Source organism: Danio rerio, chromosome 3, assembly GCF_052040795.2.
Source record: "Danio rerio strain M-AB ecotype USA chromosome 3, GRCz13ab, whole genome shotgun sequence".
NCBI lineage: Eukaryota > Metazoa > Chordata > Actinopteri > Cypriniformes > Danionidae > Danio > Danio rerio.
This window is the reverse complement of record NC_141023.1, coordinates 6,120,001-6,144,165: the sequence shown is the minus strand read 5'-3', so window position 1 is coordinate 6,144,165 and position 24,165 is coordinate 6,120,001. Positions and strand designations below refer to the sequence as shown.

The window sequence follows — 24,165 nt, the reverse complement described above, 5'->3', positions numbered from 1 at the left end:
TCTGACCTGGACAGACTGTTGTGCATACATTTAGTTTATCATAGTTTTTAAAACATTTGTCTTTTATGTTGAAAAAAAGTGTATGTTTACAACTAGAGCTTGCTTGTTTTGACACAATATTTAAAATATTTTGCGAAGAGATATCAAAAATAGTTTTTTATTGTTAAATTATAATTTTATTATTAAATGTCTTAATTTATAATAATTGTTTTGATAGGGCAAATAAAAATTTCCATCAGGGCCATTCAAAAAACTCCTTTGAGTTTAGCCTTGTATGAGTCTAAGGGTGCTTTCACAGCTACACTTTTGTTTCGGAACGTGTCTCGTTTGCCCAGTTAGCGCGGTTCGTTTGGCATATGTGAACAGGGCAATCGCGCTCTGTTCCGCGCCAAAGTAATCACTCCGAGATCGCTTGAATCAGGTGGTCTCGGCTCGATTGAAACGAACCCTGGAGCGGTTCGATTGCAGTGAGAAAGCGATCCGATCCGAGCGCGGTTATATCACAGTGTTTTATGGACATGTAATAGGCTTATGGCTATATGAAGAGAGAATTATGAGTATGGCGGGAAGTTTCGTGAGTCGCCGGAAGCCCGCAAACGAGTGATGATCTCCCGGTCATCTTGCGTCTCCCTCCCGGTCCTCAAATAGGCATCGTCGCGCACCCTTCACCCCTCCCCACTGCGTCTCTCCTCACAGACACGTCACGCGTGCACCCTGTCAATCACCACCAAACCACCACCTCTCCTGACAGCTGAGCGGGACGCTGCAAAATAAACCCTGACACTCTGACCAATGTAAGGAGAGTTTACTCACACGTGACTTGTTTTAGCTTTTTTGGTCCGATTAGAAACTTTGCAGTGTGAAAGCGAACCGCACCAAGAGCAAAGAGCAACAATGTAACAATTGTAATCTCTGTTTCGGAACAACTGAATCGATTCACAGGTGTGAAAGCACCCTAAAATTTAATTCATAATGGTCTTAAAAAGTCTTCCAGTTCAGTCAGTGGTCCAGAGTTCAGTGGCTAATCTGCAGGATTCAGCTGAGGTGACGTGACGGCGACCAGCGAGACCTAGCTGTCACTCAAGTGGCACTCAAGTGACGGATGAAAACGGATGAGTTATAAAAGAATGCACCCCCCTCACAGTTGTCATGAAGGGTAATATTAGCTGTATTAACCAAAATCTTTTTTTGTACCAGGCTGTAAACACCTTTTTTTCTGCTGTAAAGTTGGCCATTCTAATAGTGGGCTCAATTGAAATTTGCTCTATTTTGGAGCCAGGAGCGGCCAGGACTAGCGGAATTTCGGATGAATTGCAGTTTTAGTTACTTCCGTATTGGCTTCCTGAGGGAGAGCGGGAGGTTGCCGCTTGGTTTCAATACTATAGGAGTTATTAAATTAAAAGGGTGATCTCTTTAAAAATGCATGAAGATAATAAATGGATTATTCCATTATGATTAAACTCTATATTAAACTATAATCCCAACATGGCATATCCTGTGATGTGACTTTTGTGGGTGCACACATTGCGATATCGATGCTGAAACCCTGTATTTTGCAGCCTTAGCTTGAATATAGGTTAGTTGTCTTTACTTCTTTTCTGTCCTTGGACAAAAACCTTCTCTCACATTGTTAGTGCTTTTTAAGCATTATCAAAATCAATTTTACATGCATATAAAAACAAATTTAAACAAAATAGATTGTTGCGTGTTTTATGATAAGCTGTAATAAATTTAAACGTCATTGTTTTTCTTATAATTTAATGTGTAAATGTAGAGGTTACGTCATGAAAGTGTACTTAATAGTTCTGAAAAAGTCTTGGAAAAGTCATGGAATTTTAGTAGTAAAAATGTGTATGAACCCTTTAAATATATTTTTTACGCAAGTAAATAAATAAACAATGGTACGCTGAAAAAGGTGTTGATATGATTTTTCTTTTCTTTTTTTGTGGGCCTACATTTGAAGAGCTCAGATGCAAAAGCCGCTAAACGGCACTTCAAAAATGAGATAATGACATTGAGTGAATGATTTAGGCACTTAGTACACCATCAACAAATAGATTTGCTTTAAATCATCTAAATCAGGGGTTCTCAACTGGTTTGGCCATGGGACCCACATTTTCACATGGTCATCAGGCCGCGACCCAAATTTTTAGGAATTATGATTCATTTGTATTTAATTGTTAACATACACAACAAGTGACAGATAAATTATGAGAAAATCACCAAGACTTACAAATAAACAATATTTTACTGCTGTCATTTAACAAAATGTATCAAATTATAGAAATATTACAGAGTAAAAATGTCAAATACTGTAAACAGTGGTTAGTGTAAGGAAAAGTTCAGTTACTATTAACTAAACTGAACTGTTAATAAAACATTAACATTGATCTGGCTGAACTGAACAGAAACCAGCAAACTGAAGTAAAATTATTAAAACAATCATAACCATTTTATAATAATCAGCAGTTATTTGCTGTTCTGCTTTTGTGTGAACTTTTTTTTTCCATTTTATATGGTTCCTTTTACAGCATCGATGTTGTAATGTCATTAAAATACATTCAGTTAAATAAACTTTGGCATTCATTTAGTTGCTCAAGCGTAAAACGAGAAAAAAAGCCGTTTACTTGCATGCGCCCGTCAGAATCTGTGGGCTAGCGCAGAAGCTCCATTAAATATACTGGGGTAAAATAAATGCTCATATTATAAAGACATGACGGGGGGAAATGTAATTTAATGCAGTGCTTCTTGTACAATCTGAGACCCACTTTATATCGGATATCACTCAGCCAGTGGAGATCGCTGATTTTTTTTAAAGAAAACAGACCTTAAACGTGCCGGTTTTTGCATTGCAGTTCGCCAAAAGCGCTTAACCCAAATTAAAAGTCCCATTAGCATGCTTCGGCACGCCCATTTCAAAATAAAAGTCCGATATAAGCTAAATAAGTTAAATATTAAACTTTTGTTGTTTTTTTGATCACACACTCCGCGACCCACCGAAAATGTTCCCGCGACCCAAAAGACCCACCAGTTGAGAAACACTGATCTAAATCCCAGCGTCAGTGCATTCAGAAATAACAGTCTGTTGGCAAAAGCCGCTAAACGCCACTTGCCTTTGACAGCAAAAGCAGCTATATCCCGAGAACCAATCAGAAGACGCAAATCGAATCATATGTGTTCAATGTAGCAGTGCGCTGATACGCCGGCTTTTATAAGGAGACTTTTGTATTCCGCTTTCGATTTTGATTTTAAAAGACGGAGTTTGAGGAATTCAATGAGACTGTCCGTGAATGGCAAATGAAAACGTCCCTCATCTCAAAACTCTGCGTTATAAGAAAAAGAAAACACAATGTAGTGTGCAAGTGTAGCATGCATTCATGACGTTTTTTTTTTGCGCAGCAACACTACTTTGAATGAGTCTGATTTACTATACATTAAACGCCAACTCCATTTCACAAAAGACTGAGTTAAGATACCCTTCTTTTATCCCACGTGGATGCTATGAGGATAAACAAGACCAAGACGTTAAGTATGGTGGGAATGAATGAATGAATGACAGCTTCTAAAATTGTCTGAAAGGCATCCCCTTTTTGCCCAGTAGACCTACCTTGTGTTTTATTTGCTAATTTGAGATTACTTTTTTTTAGATAATTAATGTATAAAACTGTACATTATTTATAATACTTCATAATACCTATGCGTCTGATAAGCTTTTTATATTAATGGACAATGCACAGAAATTGAAGTTTCATAATGTTTTACACTACATTATTTGAATCTACCAAGCTTAGCTTACAATGTTTACATTGTTCTACTTGCATTAAGGGTGCTTTCACACCTACACTTTTGTTTCGAAACGTATCTCGTTTGCCCAGTTAGCGCGGTTCGATTGGCGTATGTGAACAGGGCAATCGCGCTCTGTTCTGCGCCAAAGTAATCGCTCCGAGATCGCTTGAATGAGGTGGTCTCGGCTCGATTGAAACGAACCCTGGAGCGGTTCGATTGCAGTGAGAAAGTGATGGATATGTAATAGGCATACGGCAATATGAAGAGAGAATTATGAGTAGGGCGGGAAGTTTCATGAGTCTCCGGATGCCCGCAAACGAGTGATGATCTCCCGGTAATCTTGAGTCTCTTTCCCGGTCCTCAAATAGGCATCGTCTCGCACCCTTCTCACCCCCCCTCACTGCATCTCTCCTCAGACACGTCGCGCGCGCGCACCCTGTCAATCACCACCAAACCACCACCTCTCCTGACAGCTTAGCGGGACGCTGCAAAATAAACCCTGACACTCTGACCAATGTAAGGAGAGTTTACTCGCACGTGACTTGTTTTAGCTCTTTTGGTCCGTTTAGAAACTTTGCAGTGTGAAAGAAAACCGCTCCAAGAGCAAAGAGCAACAATGTAACAATTGTAATCTGTTTCGGAACAACTGAATCGATTCACAGGTGTAAAAGCACCCTAAATCTAAATCCCAGATATCAGAAATGACACCAGATTGTTCAGATTTAATTAATGTCAGTTTTAATGTTATTGATTAATGCACTTGACAGATTTCATTCATTTTCCTTCTGCCTTTTCCCTGGTTTACCACAGCGGAATGAACCGCCACTTACTTGACAGATTTTTTTTTTTTTTTAATTTTAGGTGTTTTTGGTTTAGTAAAATAATATCTAATTGCATTTTTATTGATTTTCAACTTGTCCCTTGTCTTGTCCCAATGGTGCATTTAGAGGTTTTTGCAAAAAAACCTGAGGGTGTCACGATCCTCCAAATCCTTGATTCGATTACATTTTCGATTCTAAAGGCACGATTCGATTTTCGATTATGAATAATTAATTAATTAATGACCAATTAATTATTTGTAGCCTACCGTTTAAACTACCTGACCTGCATGGTCTTTGTTTTACCCATAAACAAATCATACAGTAAATGAATAAAGGCAAGATACACACATAATTACCACCTGTCAATCACTTTTTTCTGCGGGACTCGTGAATAGGCAGTGATCTGTCTCGTTATAATGGCGTCGGTTAAAAAGACGCACAACCAACAGGAACCAGCCAACAGTATCTGAGGTGTACAAGTACAAGTACAAGTGAGTGAAAGATTGAAGCAGTCCTCTGCCTGCCTGGACCTGCTGTCTCGAGCGCATGGCTGTGAGTGCGTCTGTGTCTCTGTGGTCACGTGATGTGCATTTTCAGAGGTAGAGAGGAAGGAGGGCTGCTCAGAAATGCTACATGCCACTGTGGATGTCAAATCGTTGTCGTTCTAAAATGCCATTTAAAAACAAAGACAGTGTAAACAGGGCCTGAGTGTGTACTTTTCGGGAGCGGATTTGCAACGGGGGCGGGCGGAGGATCACGATACCGGTGTTGTCTATCGGACGAACCCTAATACGTACATAGCAGAGCTTGCAAAACTGTGTTTTTTTTTTTTGTCTACAACACGAACGTTGTCAACATAACTCACTGGAAATCCAAAATGCTTACACACCGGCGACTTCATTGAAAGAGGAGAGGGTTTAAGCTCTGTCGACGGGTCTCCTGCTTCTGCAGTTTAACAAGCACTTCAACAAGCATGTTTTTTTTCGCGCTTGACAAGCCAAGCTGACGTGACATGGGGGCGTGGCAGCATCGACAATTCTATTTTTTGATTCGATAATCGAGATTGAGCATAAATTTCGATCGATTTCGATTAAAAATCGAATTCGTGACACCCCTAAAAAAAAGCACAAGTAGATTCAGCCGGTTTTGACACAAAAGAGAATGTACTTTGTTAAAAACCAAAGAATTGTCTTACGACTACTCCAACTGATCTATCCTGGAGGCTTTATCTGCTGGACATTATTAGCTTGAAATGCACCACAGCCAAAATAAATGGTGCCAGTAAAAAAAACTGTACAATTTTGGTCAAATATGAGAGAGACCGTATCATTTGTTTCAATCCTGATTTTGTACTTATTACAATACTACTGTTTTTATTTTATTTTACACTTTTTGTTGGCTGGATTTGGGGCTTTGTTCAAAATCAAAATGTTCAATAAAAAAAAAAGAAGTGTCTAAAGTGACATTTTTTTAAACAAAAAAGGTATTTTATTTACTAGCTAATAACTATAAAAAGAAACTTCTGAACCTAATTATAGGAGCATGATGGATTTGGAGGGTTTTGCATCTGAACTCTTCATACACTTTTATACACATATACACTTATTTAACAACATACTTTACAGGCCAATTTGCACATAATAGCTGCACATATAACACTGTATACCTGTACATACACTTGTCAATTTATATGTTAGCATTCACTATTTACTTCTATTTTTCAATTTATTCATGATCTGTTTTTTGTCCCGTGTCTGTAATTCTGTTGCACTGTAGAAGCTTCTGTCACCAAAACAAATTCCTCTTATGTGTGAACACACCTTACAATAAAGCTCTTTCTGATTCTGATTCTACACATTAACAAGTGTCCTTTAGTCACACTTGTGTCACTGTTATGTATTTGTGTTTTTTGTGCTCTGTTTCTCTGTTTTTTTTTCCCTCTCTCTCTCTCGCTTTTGCTCTCTTCTCCCGTATCTGCTCTCATGTATTCTCAGGTTCCGTTCATTGGTCCATTCAGCTGTCAGTCATTCCTCCCCGGTTACGTCACTCTTACGTCACATCCAATAAGCAAAGACCACGCGTGTTAAAAGCGCGCGCCAGACCACTCGCCTTCCCTTGCTTGCATTTTTCTCTTTCGCTATTTTGTTGCTTGTTTGTATTTATCGCGTGCGTTTAGAAGTAACCCATCTAACTGTGTATTTTGTTGTTGCTTGTTTCTATGTGCATGTTATCTGTCCGTTATTCGTACATTGTTCTTAGTTTATCGTTGTTTACGAGGCTTGGACGAAGCGGACAGGTAAGAAGGTCACGTGACGTACATTTCGCAACACATAGGACTACTCTGCTGTCTAGTACACTAGGTTAGGGGCGAGCGCCACTCCTTGTACTTTTGTGGATAGATGGATAGAGTAGATAGTCAGGACTCGAAAGATCTTCGTGTGTTAATTATACTGTTTTTCACATAGTTAGTTAGCTAGATGCTTCTGGGAAGTTAGATTTAGTTTGGGTTTTGTTCTTTTCATTTCTTTAGCGCCGCCCGCGTCCCTTCTGCCAGCTCTCTTGTTTTTTCCCGTCTTCATCTGTTTCAGTGTTGTACATATTGTAAATAGTATATTTTTGCCTTTGCACTTTGGGATTGTAAATAAAAACACACATATTTTGGCATTACTTTGGTTGTCTTTCCACTCATTCACTGTTTATATAAATATATTTTAATTAAATAAATGTCAAACCCCACAACCCTGGACTAACATCAGGGGGTTTGTAACAGTCACATGATTCTCAGTGTTTCCCAGAGAAAGTGCTTTACTGAGCTGTGTGTATTTCCTCTGGTGGTTTATTCATTAATGCCCTTTACTTCGCTGTCCCACAGCTAGAGCTTTCACCTGGAGCTGAACCTTTCGCATCCCTCCTCTGATTGGACGGCTGGGGTTTAACTTCTCTGGATGTCATGGCAACAGTATCCCTCCTGTGATGGATGTGAGTGATGCGAGCGAGGAGTTTAATGGAGAGATGGAGTCCGCCGATGACCTCGCGTCCTTCGAGGTGGTGAATATGTCGAACCCAGGTCTGCTGGACTTCAGCGCAGATGTCCAGGGGTCGAAGGAGAAGACCAAACTCAAAAGCAAACTCATGTCAGCATGGCATAACGTCAGATATAGAGGTACTTGGTTATGTTGGGCTTTTTTTTATACTTTTATACTAGGGTTGTCGCGTTATCATTAATACATCTTACGATACTAAACCAGCTGAAGTATCACGATACCAAGTAGTATTGCGATACTTTAATTCTTCAAGTCAAATTATAAAGAAAATTGTCAGAAATACTATATATTTATGTTATAATAGGCCTACTTGAATGTAATTCATAATTCCCTTAAAGAGCCCATATTATTAGGGGTGTAACGATTTATCGTTGTACAATTTATTGCGATGCAAAAATGTCACAATATGCATCGTGGCGTTATGACGATTTGATTACGATATGACGTCCGTTTTCTCTTATTAGTTGAGCTGTTTGCACGTGAGCTACGTTCCACCTGCTGTCGCACGTGAGTTCAGATTGCAGCAGCAGTAATGTTAGCAGACCAAGATGAGTGGAGCTGAAATAGAGGATGGCCCATCCTCTCAAAATCAGACGTCTGGCAACATTTCGGTTGTACAGTCATTGCTTTAGACTCGTTCGCTTTTTGACGCGCATACTGGGTCAAACATCCTAAGTTTTAAAGTCTTCACAGTGATTTACATACTTTGCACAGCGACATGGAAACCTTCTAATGGTGTTGAAAGAGTCACATACTGTATTTATAAGGTACAATTCACCCTAAAATATCATCCTGTCTTCATATAATGATGTATTGGCGGACGCAAAATCACACATGATGTGAGCTGACCGTGAGCTGTTACTACAGAGGGCGGACTTTGATAGAGGCGCGCGTATGGCTAGCCGTTTTAGCATTTAAACTCTTGTTCTCACTATCCATAAATATATTTAATCAGATATCTCTAATTATATTTTGACTAGTCATAATTATAATTCAACTAGTCAGAATGACAATTAGAGATATCTGCAATTACAATTGTACTAGTACGAAATCAGATTGGAGATATCTGCAAATATATTATGACTAGTCATATTCCTCCATTGACTTCCATTGAAAAATATTTGCAGATATCTCAAATGAGTTTTGACTAGTCACAATTGTAATTAGAGATATCTCTTAATGAGTTTAATTAAATATGAATTAAATACCTGGAAATGTGGATTTTTTTTGCACACACAAAAAACGCAAGTGACCAAGCAACGCCTTAAACTCTTACTGTTAAGTTCAATTGAATAGAAAGCTTATTTTTTTTTGCACCTTTACTTAAATTGTTCCTTAATTTTGTCTCTGTCATTTCAATAATATTTTATAAAAAGTTTTTAAATTGTTTTATTTTCCAGAGACAGGCCTGTTTAATTTATTTTCTTAAAGAAGGTTCAGTTTAACAAGTTGAAACAAAAGAAATACATAAAAAATAATTTACTTGGTAAAATCTGCATTTCAGTTTAATTTTCAATTTTTTATTCCAAATATCGTGATACATATCGAATCGTGAACATTATACCGTGATACACATCGTATCGTGAGCTGAGTGTATCGTTACATCCCTACATATTATACATGAAATAGGGTCATATTTTGGCTGCAAGGGTCTCCAACAACAGTCTAATATGCATGCAAGGTCAAAAAACACTTTCATTGTCTTATAATCTGCATTTATTGTTACCTAATTATTCCAACGTCTCCCATATGTTTGTTCCCAAACCCCTCCTTAGCACAAAGCTAATCTGCGCTGATTAGACCGATGACAGCCTTGGTCGACACTGACAGTGTTCAGCGCGAGACAGAGTAAAATGTCCAGCAGCTAATCAACAATATAGAAATACTCTGAGTGCATACACGCTTCATATTAGTTACTAACACCAAAGTAAACAGTACACAGTTCTCACCAGTGTTATCAGGGCCGGCGCAAAACAAGGCTATCTCCTTGAATGTGACCGAATGTTTAATTCCTCCTGAGGACTTGAAACCCATCATGAATTCGTACATAAACGAAGAGAATGGGACAACTGCATCAGCAAAAAATTACATGAAATCAACCCGAAAATAAATGAAAGACATTTAGCTAATTATAATTTTGAAACAAGGCATGATCAGACGGTCTATACCAGATGTCGAATTGGACATTCTAGGTTGACGCATTCATATTTATTAAATAGCGAAGAATCACCTAAATGTAATTCCTGCCAGGCTGCTCTTACCATCAAACATATTTTGTTGGAATGCAGAAGTTTAAATTCCATTAGACAACATTTTTATAAGGAGAGTACTTTGATGGACATTTTTAAAAATGTACCACCTGGAGGAGTTTTACATTTTTTAATCAAAAATAGAGCTGAAAAATCACATAAAACTTTAAATAATTAAATAAATAAATAATTTCTATTTTATACATTTTTTCTAAGTAACTTTTTTAGTGTAATACGAATTTGTTTTTTTATCATGTAATATTTTAATGTATATCCATTTGGCCACAAAATAGCCATAAGTTGCTGATGTGGCAATAAATATGTAATAAATAATAATAAATCAGGGCCGGCGCATTCATAGAGATAGTAGGCAACGTCCACGAACCCCCTGGTCCTTACTTTCATCCGTGACACCCACCCCCTCCCAAGAAAACAACACAAGAAAAATGGCCTGAGAATTTTTTTATTTTATTAATATTATTATTATTATAACAGCTCAGGGATGAGCTTTTTTAAATAAAGGGTTGAAAATGAATGGTTTTCTTGCTTTTTTTAATATCCGATTAATTGATTAATCAAAAAAAATAATCAACAGATTATTTGATTACTAAAATAATTGTTAGTTGCAGCCCTACATTCAGTATTAATTCACACAGCGGCAAAAGCTGAACTATTTTGAAACTTGACTGCTGCAAGCGTGTAAGAACCGCTAACGATGGCCATAGCAATGACAATCGGCATTTATTTATGGCATAGAGTTAAATGTGTTTAGATGAAGACAAAACTACGAAAAATCAAATCATTGCGTTAAAATGACAGTTAATATTTATGTATTTTACGAACCTATTCACATATTTGCAATACTGAGAGCAGGAAAGAGACAGGAAGCACTGGTAAGCAGTATCTTTATAAAATTGTTTAATTAAAATAAATAACCAACAGATTAATATGCCTTGTCGTCTCTAAGTAAAGACATTATCTACACACTATATTAATTCCCAATTAGAAAAATACTACAAACTATAAAATACTATTAATGAAAATACTTAAAGAACTCACAAAATGCAACACTGCCTGTACTCCCATTAAACTACTTGTTAGCAACCGTCTTTTTAAGGAAGCGTAACTGATTAAAAAAAAACATTAAGAGTGTGCTGTAACTGATGTGTTATGTCGTAGAATAAAACGTGAAAGTATCCTGAGTTTGTGTTTGCCACGAACCGTATTTCAAGCGTTTTAGTGTAAAACGCATTCAAAAAGTTCATTGACTTTTGGACGAGGGAACCGAGGGAACCAGAACTGCTAAAATGCTAACTCGCTTCTGGGTTTTTGCATACAAATTGACGGCATAATTCCTCCACTCTATATCTAAAAAATCTTAAAATTAAGAAGGATTTTGTAGACAAGCAAAAAATTGTATCTTGTTTTCAGAAATAAGGAGTCAAAATAAATGGAGTTTTTCCAATAAAGCAAGCAATATAATCTGCCAATGGGGTAAGTGAAATCATTTTGTATTTGCTCTGAACTAAAATTATTTAGCTTTATCCCATTATCAAATTATTTAACTTGTTTTAAGGGAAAAACTCACTTAAATTTCTGGAAACACTTTTACATGCATTTTTTTAGACATCTTGATTTAATAATTTTTGTATATTTGGTCTAGAAACAAGACAAAGCTCTAAATAAGAAAAATGTTTTTTGTAGTGTAAACCCAGATTTTAAACATGGACACTACACACACACACACACACACGCACACATTTCCCACCTATGTTCACACTCTCACATCTGTGTTTCCCTCAGGCTGGTCTCTGAAGAGTAAACCGCGGCTCAGTAAGAGCAGTCCTGTGTGTCTGCTTGGACAGTCCTATCAGCTGAGCTCCACCGGTGAGCAGAACAACACACACATTTCTTTTTTTTTATGGCATGTTTATTTAAAGGATCAGGATGATTGTTCAATGTGCTTTCAGAACACAATCAAATAAAAGCTAAATTTAAAGATGTTGTGAAGCGGGTTATATCGTCCAAAAATGGACTACAAAATCACATTCATTAATAGGCCTAAATGCATCTATTACTAAGCTCATGCAATCAACAAAGAAAATGTAAATGAAAATGCTTTATTGTTGGCTGTCTTAGTCCTATCACTTTAAAAGAACAAATACTGTACCTCTCTCTATATTTAGGCTACTACATTTTTTATTTATTTATGTTTGTTTGTACATTCATTTTAGTTGTCTCTTAATTCTTTTTGTTTTGGTTTCCAAAACAAATCCTCGTTGTACTTAACAAGTTCCGAGTCCAAGCGCTCTACTTAACTATATGGGGAGACTCATGAAACGGTAATGATGAACGTGTACAAAGCGCTTTAATACGTTTGAAAATCACGATCGCAATATATATGTCCATGCCTGGTATCCGATGGCCAGAAAGTGATTCATTTTTTTTTTTATAAATTGTAAAACTTTGGTATTTGTGATGCAGCAATTTCCGAGAATGTAGTGTACATTATGACTTTGTTTAGAGTTCACTTTATTGTGTGATGCATCACCACTTAACAAGCAGATTTACAGTATATTTACTGTATATTTCGGTCCATTCGCATCCTTGTCCCTTTGTGCCCCCTGATGGCTGAGTTGCAAACTGCTGTTACACGTAAAACACATTTTACTGTTCTCTTTGTCCCGCTGTGGCATCACACGCAGCATTAGTGACAAAAGTCTTGTTGTCGATCTCAATTGTAAGAGGAACAAATAATAACTTCTAGTTAATAACTTGGAAAAGTGTCAAAGTTGAGTTTACTAGTCATACTAATCTTCACTAATACTGCAGAAAACCTACTGGAACCCATATGGACCCAAGATTCTCACAGAAATCAGTCAAGTTTGGTTAAGGAGAAGTCATGGTTTGGGGTTGCATTCAGTATGGGGGCGTGCGAGAGATCTGCATAACCAACAGCCTGAGGTATCAAGACATTCGTGCTGCCCATTACATTACAAACCACAGGAGAGGGCAAATTCTCCAGCAGGATAGCGCTCCTTCTCATACTTCAGCCTCCACATCAAAGCTCCTGAAAGCAAAGAAGGTCAAGGTGCTCCAGCATTGGCCAGCCCAGTCACCAGACATGAACATTATTGAGCATGTCTGGGGTAAGATGCAGGAGGCGTTGAAGATGAATTTAAAGGATCCTGATGAACTCGGGGAGTCCTGCAGGAACGCTTTCTTTGCCATTCCAGGCGACTTTATTAATGCGGGATTTGAGTCATGTCAGAGATGTATGGATGCAGTCCTCCAAGCTCATGATGGAGTCAGACACCATATTCGTTCTGTCTCCACTGCAGCAGGACTTTATATTCTATACTGGACATTATTTGTGTTCAGTCACAAGACTTTTGTCTACGTAAAGTCAGACCTTACTGTCCTAATGAAATCGTTAATAATCAAGGCATGATCAAATTGTATTGTGGTCAAGTAAGTGTAATCTAGAGGCCTTTGCCTTTCATATAAGCCACTTCTGACATCAAATGATCAACTAGAGCAGGGGTTCCCAAACTTTTCAGGCCGGGACCCCCAAAATGACAATGCCAGTGACTCGCGACCCCCAATATCCTCTGAGGTGGTTATAAATACAGAAACCTTGCATGCAATGGCACACACACACCAATGGACCCAAGTCTATTCTTCTTTTAATTTTTTTTATGTATGAGAGCTGTAAATGGGCTACAAAGTTTGACCAGGTGTTATGAAATCTGCTGCATCTGACGCTATTGCTGTGTCTTTAATACAATATTATTACCCCAGGGGTTGCAATCCAATAGAAGTAGTAACTATAAGCTACTATAGTAACTATATATGGTATAAACGACTATTTTTTTCTCTTCAGAAGGTTATGGATAAAATATGGTAATTCTTGTGGTTTAATAAAAATAAATAGATTTTTTGAAACCACCAGGCGACCCCCCCCCCCTTCATTGCTCCGCGACCCCTCGGGGGGTCCCAACCCCCACTTTGAGAACCATTGAGCTAGAGGACAAGTTATTATTTGTTCTTCCTAAAACCTGGATAGGTGACAACTTTTGTCAGGTAGTGTAACAAATAAATGATCGAATAATTCAACAAATAAAAAGCCTATAGAATATCATCTTACCCCTTTGAAATAATTAGTTGATTTGTCATACAGCCCGAAATCAAATCACATTCCAAATAACTTTTACAGCCTTTAAATTATTTCTTTTTGTCGCCGGCTCCTAACCTCTCCCTTTATACAACTTCATCCCGAATACCTTTTCTTTTTAAATAAAAGCAAGGTGTAATGCGAGTAAAGATATAGATTTCCACAGGGTATGATGATCTTTCTGTAGGCACTGTAAGTTAATAAATGCTATTTTGTATATCGACCGTATTGTGTGATGCTGAAGTGCGCTCATTTTCAAGATTAAGAACTTCTGCTTCAGTCGCCTATGGGAGAAATGGCTAGCAATAATAATCAGCAGATAACAGTCAAACTGCTTGCTCTACAGACAAGTGTGTTCATGACTATACAGAGAAAGTAGAATAACACCATAAGAAGATATCAGTCTGCTACATCAAGCAGCACAAACAGATGTTTGTAATGTCTAGTAATCAATGAAAGTCAATGAGACAAAATGTCTTGAGGCAAAAAGATTCCAATAGCAGCGCCCGCTCATACATCAAGATGAATAGGTAAAGAATTATATAAAAAAATTCTGAATAAATAAAAATAAGTGTGTTGATTTTGATTTGTGTGTGTTTGGTGTCAGGGGTGCGGGAGAGTTTTCGGCGAGTGTTCTCCTCTCTGCTGTGGATGAGCTATAGGAGAGGATTTCGGCCGCTGGACGGCTCCACGCTCTCGTCTGATGCAGGATGGGGCTGCATGCTTCGCAGCGCACAGATGCTGCTCGCCCAGGGGCTACTGCTGCACATCATGCCCAACGGTACACACACAAATGCACACATACAAACAAGGAAACTAAGGATGCACCAATCCTGATACTTGGATCGGATATCGGTTCGATACCGCATATTCTTGCTGTATCGGGTATCGGCCAGCTGGCAGTGATCCCAGTCCGATCTTGCATGCGCTATATAGAGTGGAGTAACTATGACGTCAATTTGTATGCAAAAACCCGGAAGCGAGTTAGCATTTTAGCACTTCCGGTCCCCTCGTCCCAAAGTCAATGGGTTTTTTGAATGGGGTTTCAGTAAAATCGCTTAAATAAGGTCTGTGGCTAACACAAATTCAAGATATTTTCACGTTTGTTCTACGACATAAAACACATCAGTTACAGCACACTCTTCAACTTTTAAATCGATTATGCTTCTTTAAAAAGACGGTTGCTATCAAGTTGCTAAATGGGACTACAGGCGGATTCGGAGACATTACACGTCATCGAGCTGATCTGGTCTGGAGCGCAGCTCGCTTGTGTTGGGCGTTTGGATTCGTCTGTTATTTAGGTATTTTCATGAATAGTATTTTATAGTTTTTTTGTGTTTTTCTAATTAAGAATTCAGATTGTGTATAGATAATGTCTTCACATGTAAAGGCTGTCGAGACAGATTCATTTGTTGATCATTTATTTTAATTAAACTATGAAGATACTGCTCACCAGTGCAGCCTGTCTCTCTCCTGCCCTCAGTAATGCAAACGTGTGAATAAATGTGTAAAAATACAGACATATTAATTGTCATTTTAACGTGATCAAGTGATTTTTCGTCTTTTTTTATTCATCTGAACACATTTTACTCAGTCATAACTGCAATATTTACACTCCTCCATTAAACGTATAGCAGATGTGACTGTATGGGCTGCTTTTCGCTGTACGTCGTGACATAAAAGGAATATTGAATGTTGCTCTGTTGGTTGATCTGATCATACGCAAAAAGACCCCAGACTATAGGGCTACATGTTTTCTTTCCCTTATTTCTTTATTTGTTTGGCGCATGTACTCATGTGCGATCAGAAAACTGCCCGCCTCTCCTTTCACTCCGCCCCGAAAAAGGCGGGCCGTTTGCCCCAAGAAAGCCCCGCTTTGGCCCGATTAGGCCCCGGAAGTGACAGTGGAAACCCCACTGGCCTTGGCTCGCCCTGGCTCGCTCGCTTTAGGCGCGATAGTGAAAACGCGGCTATTCACACGGAGCTAACACTTGACAGAGGGCGTGTCTGAAGTTGGGGCTAACGCGATCATCATGGCAGCGTCAGCCAATTAAATTAATCAGCAGTCAGCTACTGTCTGAGCTGTTGTATTTGCATATTGTGATCTGATTGGCTGACGCTTCCGTCGCCGCTTGAAAAGTTGAGAAAGTCCCAACTTCTGCAGCGACAACACCACTGAAGCGGCGCAGACAGATCCACAATTCAGTTCGGCAACGCCTGACGTCACTCTTTCAAAGTGAATGTGAAGCGTAGAAGCTGATGCCCTGTGTGAATGAGAATATCAGGCTTTGCTAAAATGCTGGTTATTCTGCTAATGTTTATAGTAGCCTATTATAGATTTCTAAGACAAATCTTAATATTAAAAAGGAAACATAAGCTGGACCACAACAGATCAGATCAATGTCATTATGAATGCTCAAATAATGTAACCAATAGTTGTTCGCAAGCATTGTGTTTTTAGTCAGATTGTGTCTGTGTCTATCTGTCATATACAGTAGGCCTGAAGGTGTGTTATTTTTTTACTAAAGAAGATAGATTGTTTGAGTTTATCACTAGAACTATAGAAACTGTAATATGTTAATAAAAAATAAACGGCACTCAGAATTTTGATATTGAGATCGGATATTCCAAAAAAAAAAAAAAATGGTATCGGTGCATCCCTAGAGCAAACACAAATAGACGAACCAACACACACAAACATATGCATGCACATGCATACAGCCACATACAGTTAAAAGCCCCTTTCACACAGTGATACCGGTAAATATCCGGAAAATTTCCGGAACGACTTTACCGGTATATTCAAAAAAGCGCTGTTCACACAGGCGAGGACGTTACGGAAATTTTCCGGAAAAGAGCATTCACACATCCATTCCAAAATACCGGTAAATTCTGACATCATTCACCACAAATGAGCTTTAAACGGCTGCGCTTGTATTTGTAAACATTTGACTAAATTACAAACTCTGTGGATGATCAATATTGTGAACAACTTTCACAGGATCATATTCGCATGTCGAGATGTTCATAATATGTGCGTGTGCAGGCGCTCACAGGCTGTTTCATGGGCACACGCAAAGCTTGAAGGTAAACAAACAACGGCTTATCATAAGCATCTCATCGATGATTATTTGCACAGTTTGGCATTAAGGAGAACATATAAACATGATCTGACTAACTTCTAGCAGCTAAATGTGTCTGGAAAAATATTCAAAGGCTTTTCTTCTCACAAACCGTACGGACGTAAATGCGTCTGACTGTTGTGATTGGCTAAAGCAGAAGTCTTACGTCAGCACGTTCTAGACGTGCACGCGCTTATTACGGAAATATTCCTTCTGCGTTCACACAGCGCAGCATTCCGGCAAATTGCCGGTAATTTTACAACTTCTCTTTCCGGAAAATAGCCAGAACGAATTTACCGGTATTTTCAAAAAGGACCTGTTCACACATACAACCTTTCCGGAAAATTGCCGGTAATTTTCCGGAAAGGTCTGTATGTGTGAAAGGGGCTAAAGTCTGAATTATTAGCCCCCCTGTTTATTTTTTCCCCAGATTCTGTTTAACAGAGAGATTTTTTTTTTCAGCACATTTCTAAACATAATAGATTTAATAACTCATTTCTAAGGGTGTCACGATCCTCCAAATCCTCGATTCGATTACATTTTCGATTCTGAAGGCACGATTCGATTCGATTTTCGATTATGAATAATTAATTAATTAATGACCAATTAATCATTTGTAGCCTACCGTTTAAACTACCTGACCTGCATGGTCTTTGTTTTACCCATAAACAAACCATACAGTAAATGAATAAAGGCAAGATACACACATAATTACCACCTGTCAATCACTTTTTCTGCGGGACTCGTGAATAGGCAGTGATCTGTGTCGTTATAATGGCGTCGGTAAAAAAGACGCACAACCAACAGGAACCAGCCAACAGTATCTGAGGTGTTCGCTAAAATTACTAAGTACAAGTGAGTGAAAGATTGAAGCAGTCCTCCGACTGCCTGGACCTGCTCTCTCGAGCGCATGGCTGTGTGTGTGCTTCTGTGTCTGTGTGTGTGTATGTCAGAGGTAGAGAGGAAGGAGGGCTGCTCAGAAATGCTACACGCCACTGTGGATGTCAAATCGTAGTCGTTTTAAAAAGCCATTTAAAAACAAAGACAGTGTAAACAGGGCCTGAGTGTGTACTTTTCGTGAGCGGATTTGCAACGGGGGCGGGTGGAGGATCGCGATGCCGGTGTTGTCTATCGGACGAACCGTTCGTAATACGTACATAGCAGTGCTTGCAAAACTGTTTTTTTTTTTGTCGACAACACGAACGTTGTCAACATAACTCACTGGAAGTCCAAAATGCTTAAACACCGGCGACTTCATTGAAAGAGGAGAGGGTTTAAGCTCTGTCGACGGGTCTCCTGCGTCTGCAGTTTGACAAGATCTTCAACAAGCCTGTTTTTTACTGCTTGGCAAGCCAAGCTGACGTGACATGGGGGCGTGGCAGCATCGACGATTCTATTTTTTGATTCGATAATCGAAATTAAGCATAAATTTTGATCGATTTCGATTTTGACACCCCTACTCATTTCTAATAGCTGATTTATTTGTTCTTTTCCATGATGACAGTACACAATAGTAGACTAGATATTCAAGACACTTCCAAACAGCTTAAAGTGACATTTAAAGGCTTAACTAGGTTAATTAGGGTAACTAGGCAGGTTAGGGTAATTAGGCAAGTTATTGTATAATGATAATTTGTTCTGTAGACTATCGATATAGCTTTAAAGGGGCTAATAATTTTGGTGTTTAAAAAATTTAAAACTTCTTTTCTTCTAGCCATAATAAAACAAATAAGTCTTTCTCCAGAAGATAAAAATATTATCAGACATACTGTGAAAATTTCCTGAATCTGTTAAACATCATTTAGGATATATTTAAAAAAGAAAACAAAAAGTAAAGGGGGGCTAATAATTCTGACTTCAACTGTACATGAACACAAACACACAAACATTCACTAAAAACAAACAAATCCACACACACCCGAATACATGCACAAACAAACACACAAAGACGTACAGACACGAGTGAAGTGAAAGTAAAAGGCATGTGTGCTTAGGGGGGACATCTACTCTCCTTCTTGTGGCTATTAAAGGAATTGCAACTGTTGTCATCTGAAACATCTACGGTTGTATTAAATAACTGCAAGTAGACGATTATTTCATAATTGCGACAGGCCTAAGTAATACCTCTTTATCTACTTAAAAAAAAAATACTTGTAGTTTCCTTCATCTGTATTTTGTCTCTTCAGGCTGGACGTGGCCTGCGACGCATAATCAGACCAAAGATGACCTGGAGGTGCTGGACGCTCACGGTTCCCTCAGACACTCGGGAAAGTCTCGCAGATGCAGTTTAGGCTCCGCGTTAGACGGTGAGAGCCACGAGGAGCGGTCGCACCGGAGGATCGTCTCTTGGTTTGGGGATCTGCCATCTGCTCCGTTTGGCCTGCATCGGCTGGTGGAGCTAGGCAGGGCTTTTGGGAAACGGGCGGGCGACTGGTACGGACCCGCCATCGCTGCTCACATACTGCAGTGAGTGATCAGCCGATTGTTTTTTTTTTGGAGTAGAAGTCGTGAGGGAATAAATAGGAAATGTGTGGCTTAAGCATGGGCAGGTTTAAGATTCTGACGGTACGATAACGGTTGATAAAAAATCACGGTTTCACGGTATTGTGATGTTGTTTTTAAATGAGTGGGTTAAAAACAACACATTTTTCCCCTTTGAACGCAATATATTTTTTAGAGGTGTAACGATTTATCGTTGTATGATGTATTGCGATGCAAAAATGTCACAATATGCATTGTGGCGTTATGACGATTTGATTACGATATGACGTCCGTTTTCTCTTATTAGTTGAGCTGTTTGCATGTAAACTACGTTCCACCTGCTGTCGCACGCGAGTTCAGATTGCAGCAGCAGTAATGTTAGCAGACCAAGATGAGTGGAGCTGAAATAGAGGATGACCCATCCTCTCAAAATCAGACGTCTGGCAACATTTCGGTTGTACAGTCATTGCTTTAGACTCGTCCGCTTTTTGACACGCATACTGGGTCAAACATCCTAAGTTTTAAAGTCTTCACAGTGATTTACATACTTTGCACAGCGACATGGATACCTCCTAATGGTGTTGAAAGAGTCACATACTGTATTTATAAGGTACAATTCACCCTAAAATATCATCCTGTCTTTATATGATGTATTGGCAGACGCAAAATCACACATGACGTGAGCTGACCGTGAGCTGTTACTACAGAGTGTGGACTATGATAGAGGCGCGCGTGTCTGCTTCAGTGAACAGAACCTGCAGGTTGTGACTAACAGGTAATAAAGTAGTGAACAACATTCAGTTTGTGGAACAGTGATCGTTTAAAAGCCGCGTGGGAAGTATGAACAGCAGTGGAAATGAAACCGAAAGCGTGCACATTATGTAAATAATCATATCACATTTTAGAATTATGATTACGACGAGCATGAACTCTTTTGAGTACAGAGGTACACAAAAATGCACGTCAACATGATACACTTGATAGCGCCGACATCAGCGACGCCGAAGAAATAGTAAACCTGCCTAAACTGCTGAAAAGAGCCACGACTGTCCTGTGTAATGAAAAGACGGCCACCCTGTCACTTATCATGCCCAACATGAAGACAGCCATCCATAAAAACCTCTCAGACAGACACACATCAGTTCAGGATTATTTTATGGAACTGCTGATTACCTGGAAATGTAGATTGCACACACAAAAAAACGCAAGTGACCAAGCAAAGCCTTAAGCTCTTACTGTTAAATTCAATTGAATTGAATAATTTCAATAATATTTTATAAGAAGTTTTTAAATTGTTTTATTTTCCAGAGACAGGCCTGTTTAATTTATCTTTTTAAAGAAGGTTCAGTTTAACAAGTTGAAACAAAAGAAATACATAAAAAATAGTTTACTTGGCAATAAATTTTTTTTTAAATAAAATTTGAATTTCAGTTTAATTTTCAATTTTTATTCCAAATATCGTGATACATATCGAATCGTGAACACTATATTGTGATACACATCGTATCGTGAGCTGAGTGTATCGTTACACCCCTAATATTTTATATTGAAATATTTAAAGGTGCTCTATGTAAGTGCCACCCTGTGGTTGTACTAGGTATTGCACTCCTGGTTCAAAATGGGCAGCTTGCCAGATTGATGGCATCAACAGGAGCTTGCCTGACTATCAATCCAAAAGGCTGATTTAAAGGTGATTTGAATCATGTTCTGACTAAAAGCAGTGGCATGCAACGGAAGGATTACTTTCCATATTAAAAGGAGGTTTTGTCCTAACCAACACCGGAAATTGATATTTTAGAAACGGCTTCTGTTTCTTGCAGCTGAACAACAGAAAACTATGATCAGCTCAGGTACAGCTCATGTGCTGTATTCAGTGTTAAATGCTAATAATGTAGGTTTGAATTACATTTCCATCCACATTTATTGCCATACTACTGAAAGCAGCAGCAGATAGTTCACCTCAGATCTGGAAAATAAAATAAACCGCCTGAAATTGAACTTAAGAACTGTGATTCAGTGCAAACCAACACATATCAGTGATTCAGCATCTACATTTAATAATGTTAAAGAGGTTTATTATGTTTTAATTAGATTATAAACCATACCATTTCGCTGGAGTGCAGTGAGTGCACTATTCTGTGATTCTGAATGGCAGCCAGATTGTTAATCAATGCAAATCTCGTCACGAAACGTGCTGTTAGGACATGGGTTTACAATGTAACCTGCTCACCTAATGTTTACGCTCGTAATATTTATATTATTTGCTAATTAATAGCCACCTCATGTGGAACTCTGAGCCTGCGTCTCTTTTCAGTGCTGCTACTGTCCACCAGAGGGTGCATTTCAGTCACGGATGCATACATTGAGAGCCTTCATGTGACGCCTGCTGCACTGTCATTTGTCTGCCGTGTCTGTCTGTGTTGCTCCCTCTACAGATGTGCTGTAACATTGCGGGGTATAATCAGGTGGATGGGGAACACCTGAGTCTAATGCTGCGTTCACACCAGACTCGGCAAGCGCGTCAAGCGCGAGTGATTTACATGTTAAGTCAATGCAAACGCGCGAATAGACATCCTGCGGCGTGATACTCGCGAATGGCGCGGCGCAAATGACGAGAATTGCGCGGTGCGCATGGCGCGAATGGCGTGGCGCGCTTTATTCGTGTTTCGTGCGAATCACTCGCGTTCGAAAATCTGAACTTCAGCAGACATTCGCGCCGCGTTAACCAATCAGGAGCTTGCTCTTGTGGGGGCGTGATTGTGACGTATCGCCTGTTGTCCGTGTCCCAGGTGAAATCCCCCAGCAGACACCGACAAGAAGTTCATCAAACTGGGCTGGGCTCAGTCAGAAGCACCGCTGAAAACCTCCATCAGCCAGGTTCAGTTTCTGAAGGAGTCTATGAGCTTAAAGAGCTGGATGCACCTCTGAAAGGATGTAGTGGACTCAGACACAGCTCTAAACGTATCGACGCTGTTTTTCAGTCTTCGTAAAGCACATAAACACTGTTATTTTCTTCGTAAAATCCATGTTAGCACTTATGCTATGAAGCTAGAGTCACGGGGCAGACAGAAGCCCTGCCCATCACGGGAATCCGCGTCTGTTCTGAAGTGAATTTGACGCGCGAATGAAGCGAGTAATCTCAAATGTTCACGCGACTATTTACGTGTGAATAGTGCGATTTATCTGCGTGTTCCGCGTCTGGTGTGAACAGCATAAGTGTGCGCTCTTTTATCAGCGTCCTGCCACTGTTTGGCAGAGACTCTTCCGGCTAAGGGTTGGACGGAGACCAGCGGCGTGCAATTTGTCGGGGCGTTTTGCCTAATGTTTGGTCACAGTAGGCTTAAAATAAACTTCTGAAAACGTGACTTTTGCCTTCCCCTCTTTTTTTTTCTTGTTTTGCCTCGAGGGCGTAACACTTCATGACTGAATAAATGAAATGCGCAAGCCGGCTTCCTGAAATATATTTGGCTAAAGTGGTATTGGGTGATTGAGTTAAATCACCAAAACAAAGACAGCTGTTTCAGGAAAACTTCCGTGCTCTGTTGAACATCATTTGGGAAATATTAAAATATAAAAATTAAAAATGGGGCTAATAATTCTGACTTCAACTGTAAATAATTAATATCATAAATTGTATTATATTATATACAATTTCTCTTTACTAGCTGGGCTTCCAGCTAACTCTATCAAGCCTCTTCAACTGCTCCAGAACGCAGCAGCACGAGTGGTCTTCAATGAACCTAAACGAGCACATGTCACTCCGCTGCTAGTCCGTTTGCACTGGCTGCCAGTTGCTGCTCGCATCAAATTCAAAGCTCTGATGTTTGCCTACAAAGTGACTTCTGGCCTTGCTCCTTCTTATCTGCTCTCGCTTCTGCAGATCTATGTGCCCTCCAGAAACTTGCGTTCTGTGAATGAACGTCGCCTCGTGGTTCCATCCCAAAGAGGGAAAAAATCACTTTCGCGAACGCTCACGCTCAATCTGCCCAGTTGGTGGAATGAACTCCCTAACTGCATCAGAACAGCAGAGTCACTCGCTACTTTCAAGAAACGACTAAAAACTCAACTATTTAGTCTCCACTTCACTTCCTAATCTGCAATTGCCTCTTTGAATATCACACTAACTGTACCAAAAAAAAAAAATACTAATACTTCCCTTCTTAGACTTTACAGACCTGAAACTTGCCTATAACACTTATTCATTGTTGCTCTTAGTTGTGTAAATTGCTTCCTTGTCCTCATTTGTAAGTTGCTTTGGATAAAAGCGTCTGCTAAATGACTCAATGTAAATATAAAATATAAATGAGTTGGCAGTACCTGACGGTTGTTGGTGTGTGTATTTTCAGGAAGGCCGTGTCAGCGTCAGAGTTGTCTGATCTGGTGGTGTACGTGGCTCAGGACTGCACAGGTCAGTCTAATTTGATCCAAAAACATATTTGCTGATCATTTAGCCTCATTCTGTTATTTACCGCAGTAAATCTCTGTGTG

At 39.2% G+C, this 24,165-nt stretch overlaps 1 protein-coding gene and 1 long non-coding RNA gene across 12 annotated transcripts in view; one reads left to right on the top strand and one right to left on the bottom strand.

Annotated features, from left to right (window-relative positions):
- Positions 1 to 24,165, top strand: part of atg4db (autophagy related 4D, cysteine peptidase b) — a 47,588-nt gene that overhangs the window by 1,795 nt on the left and 21,628 nt on the right. For all 11 annotated transcript variants that reach the window (XM_087241976.1, XM_087241967.1, XM_087241974.1 and 8 more), the window contains 5 exon segments: positions 7,480 to 7,770; positions 11,704 to 11,787; positions 14,682 to 14,855; positions 19,383 to 19,662; positions 24,024 to 24,085. In XM_087241976.1, coding sequence (XP_087098102.1) covers positions 7,581 to 7,770; positions 11,704 to 11,787; positions 14,682 to 14,855; positions 19,383 to 19,662; positions 24,024 to 24,085 — 790 coding nt within the window. In that variant the 5' untranslated portion in view covers positions 7,480 to 7,580.
- Positions 1,765 to 5,843, bottom strand: LOC141381120 (uncharacterized). The gene is made up of 2 exons (XR_015480353.1): positions 5,736 to 5,843; positions 1,765 to 4,751 (listed from the first exon to the last, which is right to left on the bottom strand). It is a non-coding gene; the product is annotated as an uncharacterized LOC141381120 (long non-coding RNA).